This window comes from Phalacrocorax aristotelis, chromosome W, assembly GCF_949628215.1.
Source record: "Phalacrocorax aristotelis chromosome W, bGulAri2.1, whole genome shotgun sequence".
Classification (NCBI taxonomy): domain Eukaryota; kingdom Metazoa; phylum Chordata; class Aves; order Suliformes; family Phalacrocoracidae; genus Phalacrocorax; species Phalacrocorax aristotelis.
The window spans coordinates 11305762-11321081 of NC_134310.1; the positions used below are offsets into that span (position 1 = coordinate 11305762).

General features: G+C 44.4%; 1 protein-coding gene across 13 annotated transcripts in view; it reads right to left on the reverse strand.

The window, feature by feature from the left end:
- Positions 1–5256: 5256 nt before the first annotated feature.
- The window catches only part of LOC142049382 (polycomb group RING finger protein 3-like), a 131789-nt gene continuing 121725 nt past the window's right edge, over positions 5257–15320 (reverse strand). For 11 of the 13 annotated variants that reach the window (XM_075077052.1, XM_075077058.1, XM_075077054.1 and 8 more), the window contains one exon: positions 5257–5902. In XM_075077052.1, the coding sequence (XP_074933153.1) occupies positions 5855–5902 (48 nt within the window). In that variant the 3' untranslated portion in view covers positions 5257–5854. The remainder of the gene's footprint in view (positions 5903–15320) is intronic. The other 2 variants (XM_075077057.1, XM_075077055.1) reach the window with 1 other exon arrangement.

Consider the following 15320-nt stretch of genomic DNA (forward strand, 5'->3'; position numbering starts at 1 on the left):
TAATATTATTTGGCAAAACACTGGATACAAGCATCACAATCATAAAATCAAAACATTAAGCAATAATCCCAAAAGGCTTCTCCAGACCAAAACTAGCCACCAATAGTACAAAAATCACACAGGAAACAGTATAGAAAAGTAATCTCTCAAGTGAAACCAAGTCAAAAATATGGTCTTACACCGTGATAGTTTCAGTATCTTTATTATGCCACATATCGAGGATAAAGGCTTAGAGATTGTACTGGTTTATTGTCCTTTAACCTTAATTTAATGTTGTTGCAGAAAAAGAACAAACTCTTTTTGTCCAATTAAATTAATTGGATAAAATAACTTTATTAAACCATGCTTTTTAAGTTAAAAGATACAGAAACATCAGTCTGTCCTTCAAAAATTAGGACTCCATCTTGCAGATACACATTTAAGCAATTTTGTCCACATGAACGATTCTACTGCTTTCAGTGGAACCATCTAGGTTAGTAATAAAGTTACCACTGTAAGAGTTTGCAGAATTTGCCTTTTAGCCCCTGTCTTGCAATCTGACCTCAGCAGATCATGGAGGCTTCAAAAGGTTTCCAAGAAACCTTGAGGATCCACTCAAGTGGCTCAAACAAAAACAGAGTTTTAAATTTGTGTATAGGCATATCAAACTCCATTGTAAAAATATAATGGTTGGCTTCCCACAAAAGGCAGGTACCTAGAGAGTGTCTGTACATGATTACAGGTTTTGATGAAAGCAGACATTAAAGTATTTTTCCATGCTGATGTTAGGCACCTTAATAACCTCTCTCTGCACCTTTAAAAGAGACAGAAGTCAATACCTCTCAATTATAGTTAAGTGAATCTTACGCAAAGATTCTAGTATGTATGACATTTTTTCTTTTTATTAACTTCAGGCAGAAAAACTGAAGCGTATATTGTATTAACATCTCCAGTGAAATGTCCAAACTGAATCAATTACCTGAGGAAATACAGAAACTAGATTTTTCTGTAAAATTCAGCCTTACATACTAAATACATTTCTTAAGTACTGCTGAGAAAACGCATTAAGATTAATGTGTTATTGTACAGACTAGTTGGCTCTTTCCAATTATACTTAACTCAATAGTAAGATTCATATAATTGAAAAATAGGCTAGCTCTATAGTTCCATTTACCATCCAGTAGGAAAAAAGTGAATCTCCTAAGACTAATTATGCTGTTATAACAACAGTAGACCCAGATAAGCTTTCAAAGGCTCATAGTCTATTGAAAAAAAATAGTACCATCATAAATGTAGTCTCATTTTTGCAGTCCCACATTCCCAGAGGTGACAGTGTTGTGTATATTATTGCACAACCAATAAAAATAAATATTCTCAGGTTAGATGACACACAAAAATACCAGTCATAAAAATTGCACAAACCAAATTTGGATAGGCTGCATTTTTTGCATATTACTTCCACAATTCATATTTAAGTTTCTTGCTAGATCATCTATTTTAAAATATTGCTGATGGATAGTTCTTGCACTTAAAGATTTTACAAGCCCATGAAATTCCAAACTTCATTCTTAAAAAAAACCCCAAAACACCCCAAACCACAAATGAAAATCCCAAGCAAAACCCCACTGAATGTATATATGAAAATCCTCATCTACATTGCTCTTCAATTTAGAAGTAGATGCTACATTTACAGTTTAAACATATGCCTTATAAATGCATGTTTCTGACTCATTGCAGAAAAGAGTAAGGAAAGCTCTTTAGCCATACATAGCAAAGACTTACAAATAAAAGCCATTCAAACCTAATATAACAGGAATAAGCTGTAAAAACTTTTTACAGTTTTATATGCCTGCAAATAAAGCCAGACCTTTGAAACAAAAAATACTCTAATGATAAAATAAAGCAGAATGCTTAATATAATAAATGATTTTTATAAAGCTAATTTTTCCAAGCTCCCAAATCTTATTTAAATTCATTATTATATATTTTCTGTGAATTACCTATTTTTAATGAAAACTATATCTAGTGAGACTCTGAGCCTGGGATAATTTAGTCTCATTGCTGCTGAGGCTAATGCTACAAGATACCTTTTTACCACAATTATTTACCAGCATAAGTGGCTGTAAAAATTACTTCACAGTAATGCTATCTTCATTAAGGTCAAAATTAATTAACCATGACCTCATCAGGATTCAAGAAATATCTATACTGAGCCCAACTTTCAGATTTAAAAGTTAAAAAAAAAAAAAAGAGAAGTCAGTATTGTTTTAGCCAATATAATCTTGGCATTAAATCAACTGTTTCTTAAGCTTCAAAGAAGTAAAACAGAACTTTGACCCCAAGGCTTGCCTCTGACTTGAATTCAGTTGTAGTCTAGTCTTTCTATAAAGCTAGAAAGCAAATGGTGCAGACACCATCCCATCCCTCCCCATGGGAAACAGTTTTTGTAATGACGATATCTATTGTGACATGATGTGAGCAATAGGGTTGTGGTTGGGGTTTTTTTTGTTTGCTTTGTTTTTAAAAGCACTGCTGATGTTTTATCAGGTTAAACACATTACAAAAGCAGTTACACACAATTATGAGCAATCACCAGTTATAGGTGTTAACACTGGCTACATATGTACCTATATAAACAGATTTAAATATACTGATATAGCACCGTAACAAATTTGAGTGATTCCAAAGGTAAACTTGCAAACATATATTCTATACTATAGACAGAGCAAGATTTAGAACTGAATAGCTTTCTGAATTTACATGTTTGTAACTGCTAACCTCTTTCAGTTGTAGAGCTACACAGGGAAACACTAAAATCCCAATAAACTTCAACAGCACTGCATCAACATCTGATCTTGCAATAAGGTTCCACAGTGTACATATACTGAGGTAGACCAATCACAAATATATTTATTAAACCCTTAGACTGTAGCTGAACAATGAATTAGACATTTAAATGGTCTATGGGCTTGAGCTCTGTGTCTGTGTCAGGTACATTAGGGGTGCATGGAGGATGGGTGTTTATAACCATATTTGCACTCTCTGGAGGCCTCATCAACTGGAACCAGCCCCTGATTTACACTGGGAAGTATACCATGACAGCCACATGAAGAGCTCCAGAAAGGCCTATTATGTTAACTTACATATACATCCATATCACCTGCATTCACTATTTTGTGAAAAAACTACCAAAAATAGAGACTAATTAGATCTCACCTGTCATTTTCTGTCACTTCTATTAATGCTAAAAACAGATAAAAGCTAAATTGTAGGTAAGCGAGTCCAGAAACAGTGCAGCTAAAACAGAGCAAATTTCTAATTCCATCACACACACATTCTCTAAGCCTTGACATAAAGAAATCCCATCTAACTCAGGTGTTCAAATGTAGTGGTCTCACATCATCATTTGCAGAGATGGCAGTACCCCACTGGCCTTACCGTGGCTCTCTTGACAATACCCATAGTTCAGCAGACTTTTTCTTTCTCTTTGCATTTCTTTCAATTTCTTCACCATTCACCATCTATGGCCATAAATGAAAACAAGGGCCCCACTTCCAAAGACAAACAAGTGAACTTAGAGCTTCCCTCTGGCAACAGCAGAACTAGGAAAAGAAGAACTGAAAAGTTCAATTAAGAAAAGCATGGGAGATGTGCAGAGCAATGTGGTGCTTGGAAAACTCAAGAAGAGGCAGTAGGATTTAGAATACTTGAATAAGCCTCTTATGGGATCAACCTCCTATTATCAAGTAACGTTCAGCAATGCTTTCTTGCAAAGTAGGGGAGCACAGCTGAAAGAAGCAGGACAGTGCTAATCGGCATACTGATTTTCATAGCCATTGACATTTTATGAAAGAATGAAGTGTTTGATATAACTGCCATTTTCAGATGACAGGAAAACTTAAAGAGTTAAAAATTATTGGCAGCCTCCAGCTGCCAATAATACTGCTTATCTTCTTTTCAGTTACTTAAGACCTCACGTCAGACACACTCACAGCCATGCTATATATAATGCTATGCAGCATACAGCTTCCAGAAGTCACTTTCAACTACCACATTTTTATGAAGCTGACTTTTAAAAAGCTTTTTGGTCATTGTAGTCAACACTGCTAAGCACTATTGAAGGTGGATTCTCTAAGGTGCGTGCATGTCTGTACACAGACACACATACACATATGGTAGTTTGCATCTTTCAGGGCTTGACACAAGCAAAATTATCAGTTAAGGCCAGATGGTGGCCCTGTAATCTAATCTGACCTCGAAGATAAATAGTAATTGAGCTATAAACAGCTATGGTTTCATATAGAAAACAGTAAAAGAAACACAGAATTGGTTTGCAGTTAACTGAAGAATTTTTAGCTAGTGAAATGGAAACTGCATCCTGGCTTGTAATCAGGAATAGTGCGGCCAGAAGGAGCAGGGAGGTGATAGTGCCCTGTACTCGGCACTGGTGAGGCCGCACCTCGAGTACTGTGTGCAGTTTTGGGCCCCTCACTACAAGAAGGACATCGAGGTGCTGGAGCGTGTCCAGAGAAGGGCAACGAAGTTGGTGAAGGGTCTAGAGAACAAGTCTTATGAGAAGCGGCTGAGGGAATTGGGGTGGTTTAGTCTGGAGAAGAGGAGGCTGAGGGGAGACCTTATCGCTCTCTACAACTACTTGAAAGGAGGTTGTAGTAAGGTGGGGGTCGGTCTCTTCTCCCTAGTAACAAGCGATAGGATGAGAGGAAATGGCCTCAAGCTGTGCCAGGGGAAGTTTAGGTTGGATATTAGGAAAAACTTCTTCACCAAAAGGGTTGTCAGGCATTGGAACAGGCTGCCCAGGGAGGTGGTTGAGTCTCCATCCCTGGAGGTATTGAAAAGAAGGGTAGATGTGGTGCTTGAGGATATGGTTTAGTGGTGGACTTGGCAGTGATAGGTTAGTGGTTGGACTCGATGATCTTAAGGGTCTTTTCCAACCTTAACAATTCTATGATTCTATGATCAACAAAAGGTACCCAACAGCCATAGTTTTAACAGCTAATGAAATAGCAAATACTCCCTAAAGTAAAATTTGTTTTTTGCAAGCCCCAATTATATGACATATTTGCTTTAAAACAATTTCACAAGTTCAGGATGTATGAGTATTTGTTATGATTGGATGTAATTTATGCCATGGCAAAATATTAAGGCATATTTTAAAAAATCAAGTGAACTCATTTCAAATCAACATGCAAAGGAGAGGATATTGAAACATTATTGAAATACAAAATAAAGAACAAAAATTGTGCAAAACTAATGAAATAATTGTATCTCCAGGCTTTTAGGGAGTTTTTAATGCCGCATAATAAATATCGCCAGACACTGAATCATTAGGTATTTTCAATGCTCTATAGAACGGCTTGAATAAAGCTGACATAATTGGGCATACTATGTAAAATAAGAACACCTCAGAAAAACATACTGAAACAAGTTGTAAAGTTTAAAGACAAAACTTATTACTTATTACTTATTTTTTAAGTAAATGTAGTAATTTGGTGTTAAAAGCAACATTTTAAATCTCTCCCACACCATTTTAACTTATTTTTGGTAACTACAAACAGAAGAATCAGGCTGAGCTCCATGGAACTGTGACGTGTTTTTACTACCTGTAAACTCAGTGCTGGTAGAATCCTGTTGAGTTGTGATTTATTTCATTTGTACAAAAATAATTTTTTTTTTTTTGCCCAAAAATCCATGCAACACATCCCTAGAAATATTCAGAAGAACAGTCTGCTATAGAAGCACTACAGTCTTCCAAAACGATTCTGCTGGTTTGTGTCACATGAGAGTTAAGTGCTGCACTAAGGTGCCAGATGACAGTCTCTGCAAAAAAACTGTCCAGAAGGACAATAAAGTTCTCCTACAGCAAGTCCATTTTGGGTCTGTAATGTAGCAGTAGAGGTGCTTTCTGCAAGACAGAATCATCAGACAGGTTAAGGGGCAAAACCAAAATGAATGAATATACTTTATAAATAAAATTTATCTGCTTCATAAATGAAAGCTTAGAGAGACTATCAGCGTAGCTATATTCCAAAATTTCACCAAGATACCCCACCTACAGAGCCCCCCACCAAAAGAATCCTTCTACTTTTGTCTCAGTAATTAGTCATCCTAAGAGTAGCTAACTAACACAGACCATAATGGCATAATAACAGGGCAAGTAAATAGCAATAGTCTCCAGAATGCTCCCCCAGTCTCAAACAATTCAGGAATTCTTCTGTGAATTTACCCATTGCTTTTCTAAAGCTATGTAAACTTTTAACACCTACAACATCCTGCATTACAGAGTTCTACAATTCCAGTTTACACAACATAAAGAATAGTGATTAAAGCCTCTTCTGCATGAATTTGTGTGAATTTGCTCTTTAGGTACTTATGTGTGTGCATGGCGCAATAGTTACCTGAAAAGAGCAGGACAAAGAGAGGAAAAGTACATGATGAGGATCACAGAATGATTGAGGTTGGAAGCTCATCTGGTCCAACCCCACTGCTCAGGCACAGTCACCTAGAGCCAGCTGCCCAGGACTGTATCCAGATGGCTTTTGACTATCTCCAAGGAGGGAGACTCCACAAAATCCCTGGGCAATCTGTGCCAGTGCTCAGTCACCCTCACAGTGAAAAAGTGTTTCCTGATGTTCAGACGGAATTTCCTGTGTTTCAGCTTGTGCCCATTGCCTCTTGTCCTGTCATTGGGCATCACTGAAGAGAGCCTGACTCTGTCCTCTTGGCACCCTCCCTTCAGGTATTTATATATGTTGATGAGATCCCCCCCAAGCTTTCTCTTCTCTAGGCTGAACAGTCCCAGGTGTCTCAGCCTTTCCTCATAGGAGAGATACTCTAGTCACTTAATCATCTTCATGGCCCTTCACTGGACTCTCTCCAGTGTGTTCATGTCTCTCTTGTACTGGGGAGCCCAGAACTGGACACAGGACTCCAGGTGTGGCCTCACCAGTGCTGAGTAGAGCGGAGGGAAGCCCTTAAAGGGGGAGGGAGGACTCCTGAAACACAAGTACTGTTGAATGCACATTCTTACATTTCAATAAGAGCCAAATAGGTTGTAAAACCAGAGATTGCTGCAGTGGAATAGTGAGTTTAAACACAAAAGCAAAAGGTGTAATTAGTAAGAAAGCAATCCAGGTTTCTGAAAGGTGTTATGAATTTTAACGCAGATGCTAGATGGGCCAACCATAGGTGACATACAGCTGGATCTACTACTCACCAAAAAGGAAGAACTTTCTGGGGACATGATAATCAATGGCAGCCTTGGTTGTAGCAACCATGGAATAGTGAAGTTCAAGATCCTGAAGGGAGAGAGGGGATCAAGTAGCAGAGTACAGATCCCAGGCTTCAGTAGAGCAGAAATTTGCTTTTTCAGGAAGCTGGTAAGTGGGATCCCATGAGAGGCAGCTCTGAAGGGCAAAGGAGCTCAAGAGATGACAAGTCTTTAAGGACAACGTCCTCCAAGCACAAGAACAGTCCATGCCAATACTCAGAAAAATTAGTAGATGTAGCAGGGGACCATCTTGGCTAAACAGGGTGCTCATGAGAAAAAGGACATATACAGGAGGTGGAAGTGAAGACAGGCTACAGAAGAATATAGAAACATTGCCTGGGTATACAGGGATGGTTTGGGGAAAGCCAAAGCTCAGCTGGAGCTGAAACTGGCAAGGGACATCAAGGGCAACAAGAAGAACTTCTACTGCTACATTATCAATAAAAGAATAAGCAAGGAAAATGTGAGCCCACTGCTGCATGGGGTGGACAATTAAGTGACTGCAGATAAAGTTGAGGTACTCGGTGCCGCCTTTGCCTTGGTTTTCACCAACAAGGTCTCCCAGGCCTTTTTGTGCCTAGAGACAGGGCTCAGGGCGAAGACAAACAGCCAGTAGCAGAGGAGGATCGAGTTAGGGATCTATTGAGAAATCTCAGCCCATACTAGTCCATGAGACTAGATGGGATGCATCCAAGGGTGCCACGAGAAGTTCCTGATGTCATTGCAAGGCCACACTATCACCACTGAAAGATCACAGAGATCAGGGAAGGTAGCCAATGACTGGAGAAATGTTGTACCCATCTTCAAAAAGGGCAAGAAGGACTATCTAGGGAACTAGAGGCCAGTCAGCCTCACTTTGGTGATCCCAGGGAAAGTCATGAAGTGAGTCCTCTTGGAGGCCATTTCTGGGCACATAAAGGCAAAGGTAAATCCATGCTGGCTATTCTCAGTCACCAAGGGGAAAAAAAAAATCACGCTTGACCAACTTGATTGCCTTCTTTAATGAAATGACTAGATCATGATGGATGAGAAGAGAACGGTGGATGTTGTCAACCTTGACTTAAGCAATGCTTTCAGCACCATCTTGCACAGCATCTGTGCTGGTTTTGGCTGAGAAGGGGCTAATTCTCCTCACTGTGGGGGTCGGCTACCTTTCCAGCTTCCCGCGCTCTGCCACGTGGCGTGGCAGGGGGGGCTGGGAGGGGCAGGGCCATGGTGGGGGCGGCTGACCCCGACTGGCCAATGGCAGGTACATTCCATACCATGTGACACCTTGACCAGTATATTGAGGGGGGGCAGTTCGCGGCTCGGGAGCGGCACGGCGTCGGGTCGGCGGTCGGTGAGCGGCTGCGTCGCGTGCGGTTTGTTCCGGCAGTTCGTTCCCCCTCTCCCCTCCCTTCCCCCCTCCCCCGGGGCTTTGCGCCTCTCGTTGTTCTCCTTTGCATTGCATTTCTGTTGTTGTTTCTTTTAATTTTAATTATTAAACTGTTCTTATCCCGACCCACGAGCGTTACCCTTCTGATTCTCTTCCCCATCTACTGGTGGGGGAGTGAGCGAGCGACTGTGTGGGGCTGAGCTGCCGGCTAAACCACGACAGTCTTTTTGGCGCCCAACGTGGGGCTCAAGGGTTGGAGATAATAACAGCTGCTGGTCACAGCACCATGTTGTCCTTTTTGCAGTTGGTGTTAAAGATTGGTGTCGGTTTGTTTAGTCTGCTGTGTTCTGCTGTGATTAGTAACGTTTTGCCTACAAGATTTGTTATACAAACACTGTTTTTCAACTTTATCTGGTATTTGGGGTTTTTGCTGAAACCATTACTGTACTTTGGATACCACCTTGTTGAGGCAATTAGCAATTATACCTCCTCCTCGGAGAGATTTTATATGGAGGAAATACAGAATGGTATCTTTGCAACTTTGTTCTATGATGTCTGTGCCTCTATTACAACAACATTGTTGTATCTTGAACATCCTTGGGTGGTTAAGCTGCACTTATTGTTAGTTTTTGGGCATGCTGTTTTGGTTTTGACTAAGCAACTTCAGAATATCACCCAGAAATCTGCCCCGAGGCTTGATAGTTACGAGTGGCAGGGCATTTGGGATAGCATGGGCAAATACCTAGGGCAGTGGGCACCCCCAGTGTTTTGGAGTTTCACCCCCGAACAAGTGCAGAATCCTAAATACCTAGCAGAATATTTGGAGAAAGTATGTTGTTACGCTGGGAACTCCAGAGAGACACAGATAACTGCAACGTGCTGGGGCCTGGCCCATGCATACCGAGCCCTGCTCAACAGTATTCAGTGCCCCCAAGGGGAAGAGAAGGTCTCTGGATTGAAATGCAAAGTGACTGGCACTGTAGACAATCCAGCCCTGAGGACAGGCACTGCAGCCACTCAAACCCCCACGACAGGTACTGGAGATGGCTCAGAAAATAAACCTGTACCAGTATCAGTTGCCCCCATACACAAGGCGAAATATTGGAAGCAGACATCAACTCTTTTAGAACGAGATGATGAAGAAGCAGGGCCATAACGGGGAGAGGAGGAAGAAGTCATAAATGAAATAGAGACCACCTGATCCCTGTCCTTAAGTGAGTTGCGAGATATGCAAAAAGATTATAGCCGTCGTTCAGGTGAACACATTGTCACCTGGCTGCTCTCATGCTGGGATAATGGGGCCAGTAGCCTGGAACTAGAGGGAAAAGCAGCCAAACAATTGGGATCCCTTTCTGGGGAAGGGGGCGTTGACAAAGCAATTGGGGAAAAAAACACAAGCCCTCAGCCTCTGGAGGCGACTCCTGTCTGGAGTGAAGGAAAGGTATCCCTTTAAAGAAGATGTTACATATCGCCCAGGAAAATAGACAACTATGGAGAAAGGCATCCAGTATCTAAGGGAATTAGCTGTGCTTGAGGTGATTTATGGTGACCAGGACGATCAACGGTCATCCAAAGATCCAGATGAAGCCGAGTGCACACGACCCATGCGGCGGAAGTTTGTACGGAGCGCACCATCTTCGCATGCAAACTCGTTGGAAGTAATGTCCTGGAAAGATGACGAGACACCAGCGGTGGTGGAGGTGATTGATAGACTCCGGGATTATGAAACAAATATCTCTTCCTCGCTCGTCTCTGCTGTGGAGAAACTATCCCAAGAGGTCCAGCAACTCAAAGAAGATCTGTCCTACTCCCCACCTCGACAGAGTAGTGTCTCAGCTGTTAGGAATAAGCGTCCTTTGGCTCAAAGAAGGGGATACACACCACGGGCCACCCTATGGTTCTACCTGCGTGACCATGGAGAGGACATGATGAGGTGGGATGGCAAGCCTACCTCGACCCTAGAGGCACGAGTGCATGAACTGCAAGGAAGAAGAGTCACTCAGGGAGGCTCTTCCAGGAAAGCTGCTGCTCCAGTTTCCAGTGAGCAAGTCCCCAGACAGAGGAGTAAAAGCGCTGATTTTATTTCTAAGTGTAATAGAGGGACTCCTGATTCACATTTACAGGAAGTGAGTTGTGACTGCCATGATCAGGACTAGAGGGGCCCTGCCTCCAGCCAGGTGGAGGAAAGGGATAACCGGGCTTACTGGACTGTGTGGATCCGATGGCCTGGCACGGCCGACCCACAGGAGTATAAAGCTTTAGTGGACGCCGGCGCACAGTGCACCTTAATGCCATCAAACTATATAGGGGCAGAACCCATTAGCATTGCTGGAGTGACAGGGGGATCCCAAGAGCTAACTGTATTGGAGGCCAAAGTGAGCCTAACTGGCAATGAGTGGCAAAAGCACCCCATTGTGACTGGCCCAGAGGCTCCGTGCATCCTTGGCATAGACTACCTCAGGAGAGGGTATTTCAAGGACCCAAAAGACTACAAGTGGGCTTTTGGTGTCGCTGCCTTGGAGACGGAGGAAACTAAACAGCTGTCTACCTTGCCTGGCCTCTCGAAGGACCCTTCTGTTGTGGGGTTGCTGAGGGTCAAAGAATAACAGGTGCCAATCGCCACCACAACAGTGCACCGGCAGCAATATCGCACCAACAGAGACACTCTGATCCCCATCCATGAGCCCATTCACCAACTGAGGAGCCAAGGAGTCATCAGTAAGACCCACTCACCCTTTAACAGTCCCATATGGCCAGTGCGGAAGTCTAATGGAGAGTGGAGACTAACAGTAGACTATCGTGGCCTGATCGAAGTCACTCCACCGTTGAGTGCTGCTGTGCCAGACACGCTAGAACTTCAATACGAACTGGAGTCAAAGGCAGCCAAGTGGTATGCCACAATTGATATCGCTAATGCATTCTTCTGCATCCCTCTGGCAGCAGAGTGCAGGCCACAGTTTGCTTTCACATGGAGGGGCGTCCAGTACACCTGGAATCGACTGCCCCAGGGGTGGAAACACAGTCCTACCATTTGCCATGGACTGATTCAGACTGTACTGGAACAAGGAGAAGCTCCAGAACACCTTCAATACATTGATGACATCATCGTGTGGGGCAACACAGCAGAAGTAGTTTTTGAGAAAGGAGAGAAAATAGTCCAAATCCTTCTGAAGGCTGGTTTTGCCATAAAACAAAGTAAGGTGAAGGGACCCGCACGAGAATCCAGTTCTTAGGAATCAAATGGCAAGATGGTCGTCGTCAGATTCCAATGGATGTGATCAACAAAATAGCAGCCATGTCTCCACCAACTAGCAAAAAGGAAACACAAGCTTTCTTGGGCGTTGTGGGTTTTTGGAGAATGCATATTCCAAATTACAGTATGATTGTAAGCCCTCTCTATCAAGTGACCCGGAAAAAGAATGATTTCAAATGGGGCCCTGAGCAACGACAAGCCTTTGAACAGATTAAACGAGAAATAGTTCATGCAGTAGCCCTTGGGCCAGTCCAGGCAGGACAAGATGTAAAAAATGTGCTCTACACTGCAGCCGGGGAGAATGGCCCTACCTGGAGCCTCTGGCAGAAAGCACATGGGGAGACCCGAGGTCGACCCCTAGGGTTTTGGAGTCGGGGATACAGAGGGTCCGAAGCCCGCTATACTCCAACTGAAAAAGAGATATTGGCAGCATATGAAGGGGTTCGAGCTGCTTCAGAAGTGGTTGGTACTGAGGCACAGTTGCTCCTGGCACCCCGACTGCCAGTGCTGGGCTGGATGTTCAAAGGAAACGTCCCCTCTACACACCATGCAACTGATGCTACGTGGAGTAAATGGGTTGCACTGATCACCCAGCGGGCTCGAGTAGGAAACCCCAGTCGCCCAGGAATCTTGGAAGTGATTATGGACTGGCCAGAAGGCAAAGATTTTGGATTATCACCAGAGGAGGAGGTGACATGTGCTGAAGAAGCCCCACTCTATAACAAACTGCCAGAAGATGAAAAGCAATATGCCCTGTTCACCGATGGGTCCTGTCGCCTTGTGGGAAAGCACCGGAGATGGAAGGCTGCTGTTTGGAGTTTTATACGGCAAGTCACAGAAACTGCTGGAGGAGAAGGTGAATCGAGCCAGTCTGCAGAGGTAAAGGCCATCCAGCTGGCCTTAGACATTGCTGAACGGGAAAAGTGGCCAGTGCTCTATCTCTATACTGACTCCTGGATGGTGGCAAACGCCCTGTGGGGCTGGCTGCAGCAGTGGAAGCAAAGCAACTGGCAGCGCAGAGGCAAACCCATCTGGGCTGTCACATTGTGGCAAGATATTGCTGCCCGGGTAGAGAACCTGGTTGTAAAGGTACGGCATGTGGATGCTCACGTCCCCAAGAGTCAGGCCACTGAAGAACATCGGAACAACCAGCAGGTAGATCAGGCTGCCAGGATTGAAGTGGCTGAGGTGGATCTGGACTGGCAACATAAGGGTGAACTATTTCTAGCTCGATGGGCCCATGACACCTCAGGCCATCAAGGGAGAGATGCAACATACAGGTGGGCTCGTGATCGAGGGGTGGACTTGACCATGGATGTTATTGCACAGGTTATCCACGAATGTGACACATGCGCTGCAATCAAGCAAGCGAAGCGGGTAAAGCCTCTGCGGTATGGGGGACGATGGCTGAAATATAAATATGGGGAGGCCTGGCAAATTGACTATATCACACTCCCACAAACCCGTCAAGGCAAGCGCCATGTGCTTACAATGGTAGAAACGACGACCGGCTGGCTGGAAACATATCCTGTCCCCCACGCCACTGCCGGGAACACTATCCTGGGTCTCGAAAAACAAGTACTGTGGCGACATGGCACCCCAGAGAGAATTGAGTCAGACAATGGGACTCATTTCCGAAATAATCTCATAGACACCTGGGCCAAAGAGCATGGCATTGAGTGGGTGTATCACATCCCCTATCACGCACCAGCCTCTGGGAAAATTGGACGGTACAATGGACTGTTAAAGACTACACTGAGAGCAATGGGGGGGTGGAACATTCAAGCACTGGGATACACATTTAGCAAAAGCCACGTGGTTAGTCAACACGAGGGGATCTGCCAATCGAGCTGGCCCTGCCCAGTCAGAAATCCTACATACTGTGGAAGGGGATAGAGTCCCTGTAGTGCATGCAAAAAGTATGCTGGGCAAAACATTCTGGGTTCTTCCTGCCTCAGGCAAAGGCAAACCCATTCGTGGGATTGCTTTTGCTCGAGGACCTGGGTGCACTTGGTAGGTGATGCGGGAGGATGGAGAAATCCGATGTGTGCCTCTAGGGGATTTGATTTTGGGCGAAAACAGTCAATGAACTGAATGGCACAATGTGAACTGCTATATAATATTGTGTGTCACCTCTGTGTTGTATCAATGATATCAGAGTACGAGCCTCCCAACCCACGGAAGATAAACTATGAAACAAGCCGTGCAGCAGTGATGGAACGATGACTGACTCGGTATGCAGCAACCCAACGCCACACACCATCTCTCCCACCCGGAAAGACTGATACGACAGATGCAGCCCAGAGTCACGGACTGGGTGAACTCAATGGACATTTTAGTGGACATTTTACAGGGAAGGTCCATAGACTAAGGGAATGATGTCTGTGTATTATGTTAAAGGATGGGAAGGGGAGGGGTGGTGGTTGGTACGGTTGTATTGCATCATATGGGACCTGGGCATGGTGTAAATGGTATGGAATAAGGGGTGGAGAATGTGCTGGTTTTGGCTGAGAAGGGGTTAATTCTCCTCACTGTGGGGGTCAGCTACCTTTCCAGCTTCCCGCGCTCTGCCACGTGGCGTGGCAGGGGGGGCTGGGAGGGGCAGGGACATGGTGGGGGCGGCTGACCCCGACTGGCCAATGGCAGGTTCATTCCATACCATGTGACACCATGACCAGTATATTGAGGGGGGGCAGTTCGCGGCTCGGGAGCGGCGCGGCGTCGGGTCGGCGGTCGGTGAGCGGCTGCGTCGCGTGCGGTTTGTTCCGGCGGTTCGTTCCCCCCTCCCCTCCCTTCCCCCCTCCCCCGGGGCTTTGCGCCTCTCATTGTTCTCCTTTACATTGCATTTCTGTTGTTGTTTCTTTTAATTTTAATTATTAAACTGTTCTTATCCCAACCCACGAGCGTTACCCTTCTGATTCTCTTCCCCATCTACCGGTGGGGGAGTGAGCGAGCGACTGTGTGGGGCTGAGCTGCCGGCTAAACCACGACAGCATCCTTGTATCCAAATTGGAACATTATGATCTGGATGGGTGGACTACCTGATGAGTGAAGACCCAGGTGGATTGTGAGGCTCAGAGGGGAGCGGTTAATGGGTTGTACCCTACACAGAGGCCAGTGACATGTGGAGCATTGCACGGGTCTATCCTGGGACCTGTGCTGTTGAATGTCTTTATCAGTGACCTGGAGGAGGAGACAGAATCCACTATCCATCAAGCTTGTGGATGACTCCAAACTGAGGGAGTGCAGCTGACACACTCGAGGACGGGGCTGCCATTCAGAGGGACCTCGACAGGCTAGAAGGATGAGGTGACAAGAATCTCATTAAATTCAAGATCAACGGCAAAGTCACAAGATATTACAAGCTGGGTAGCAGGTCTACTGAAAAGGACCCGGGGGTCCTGGTTGAAAGCAAGTTGAACATG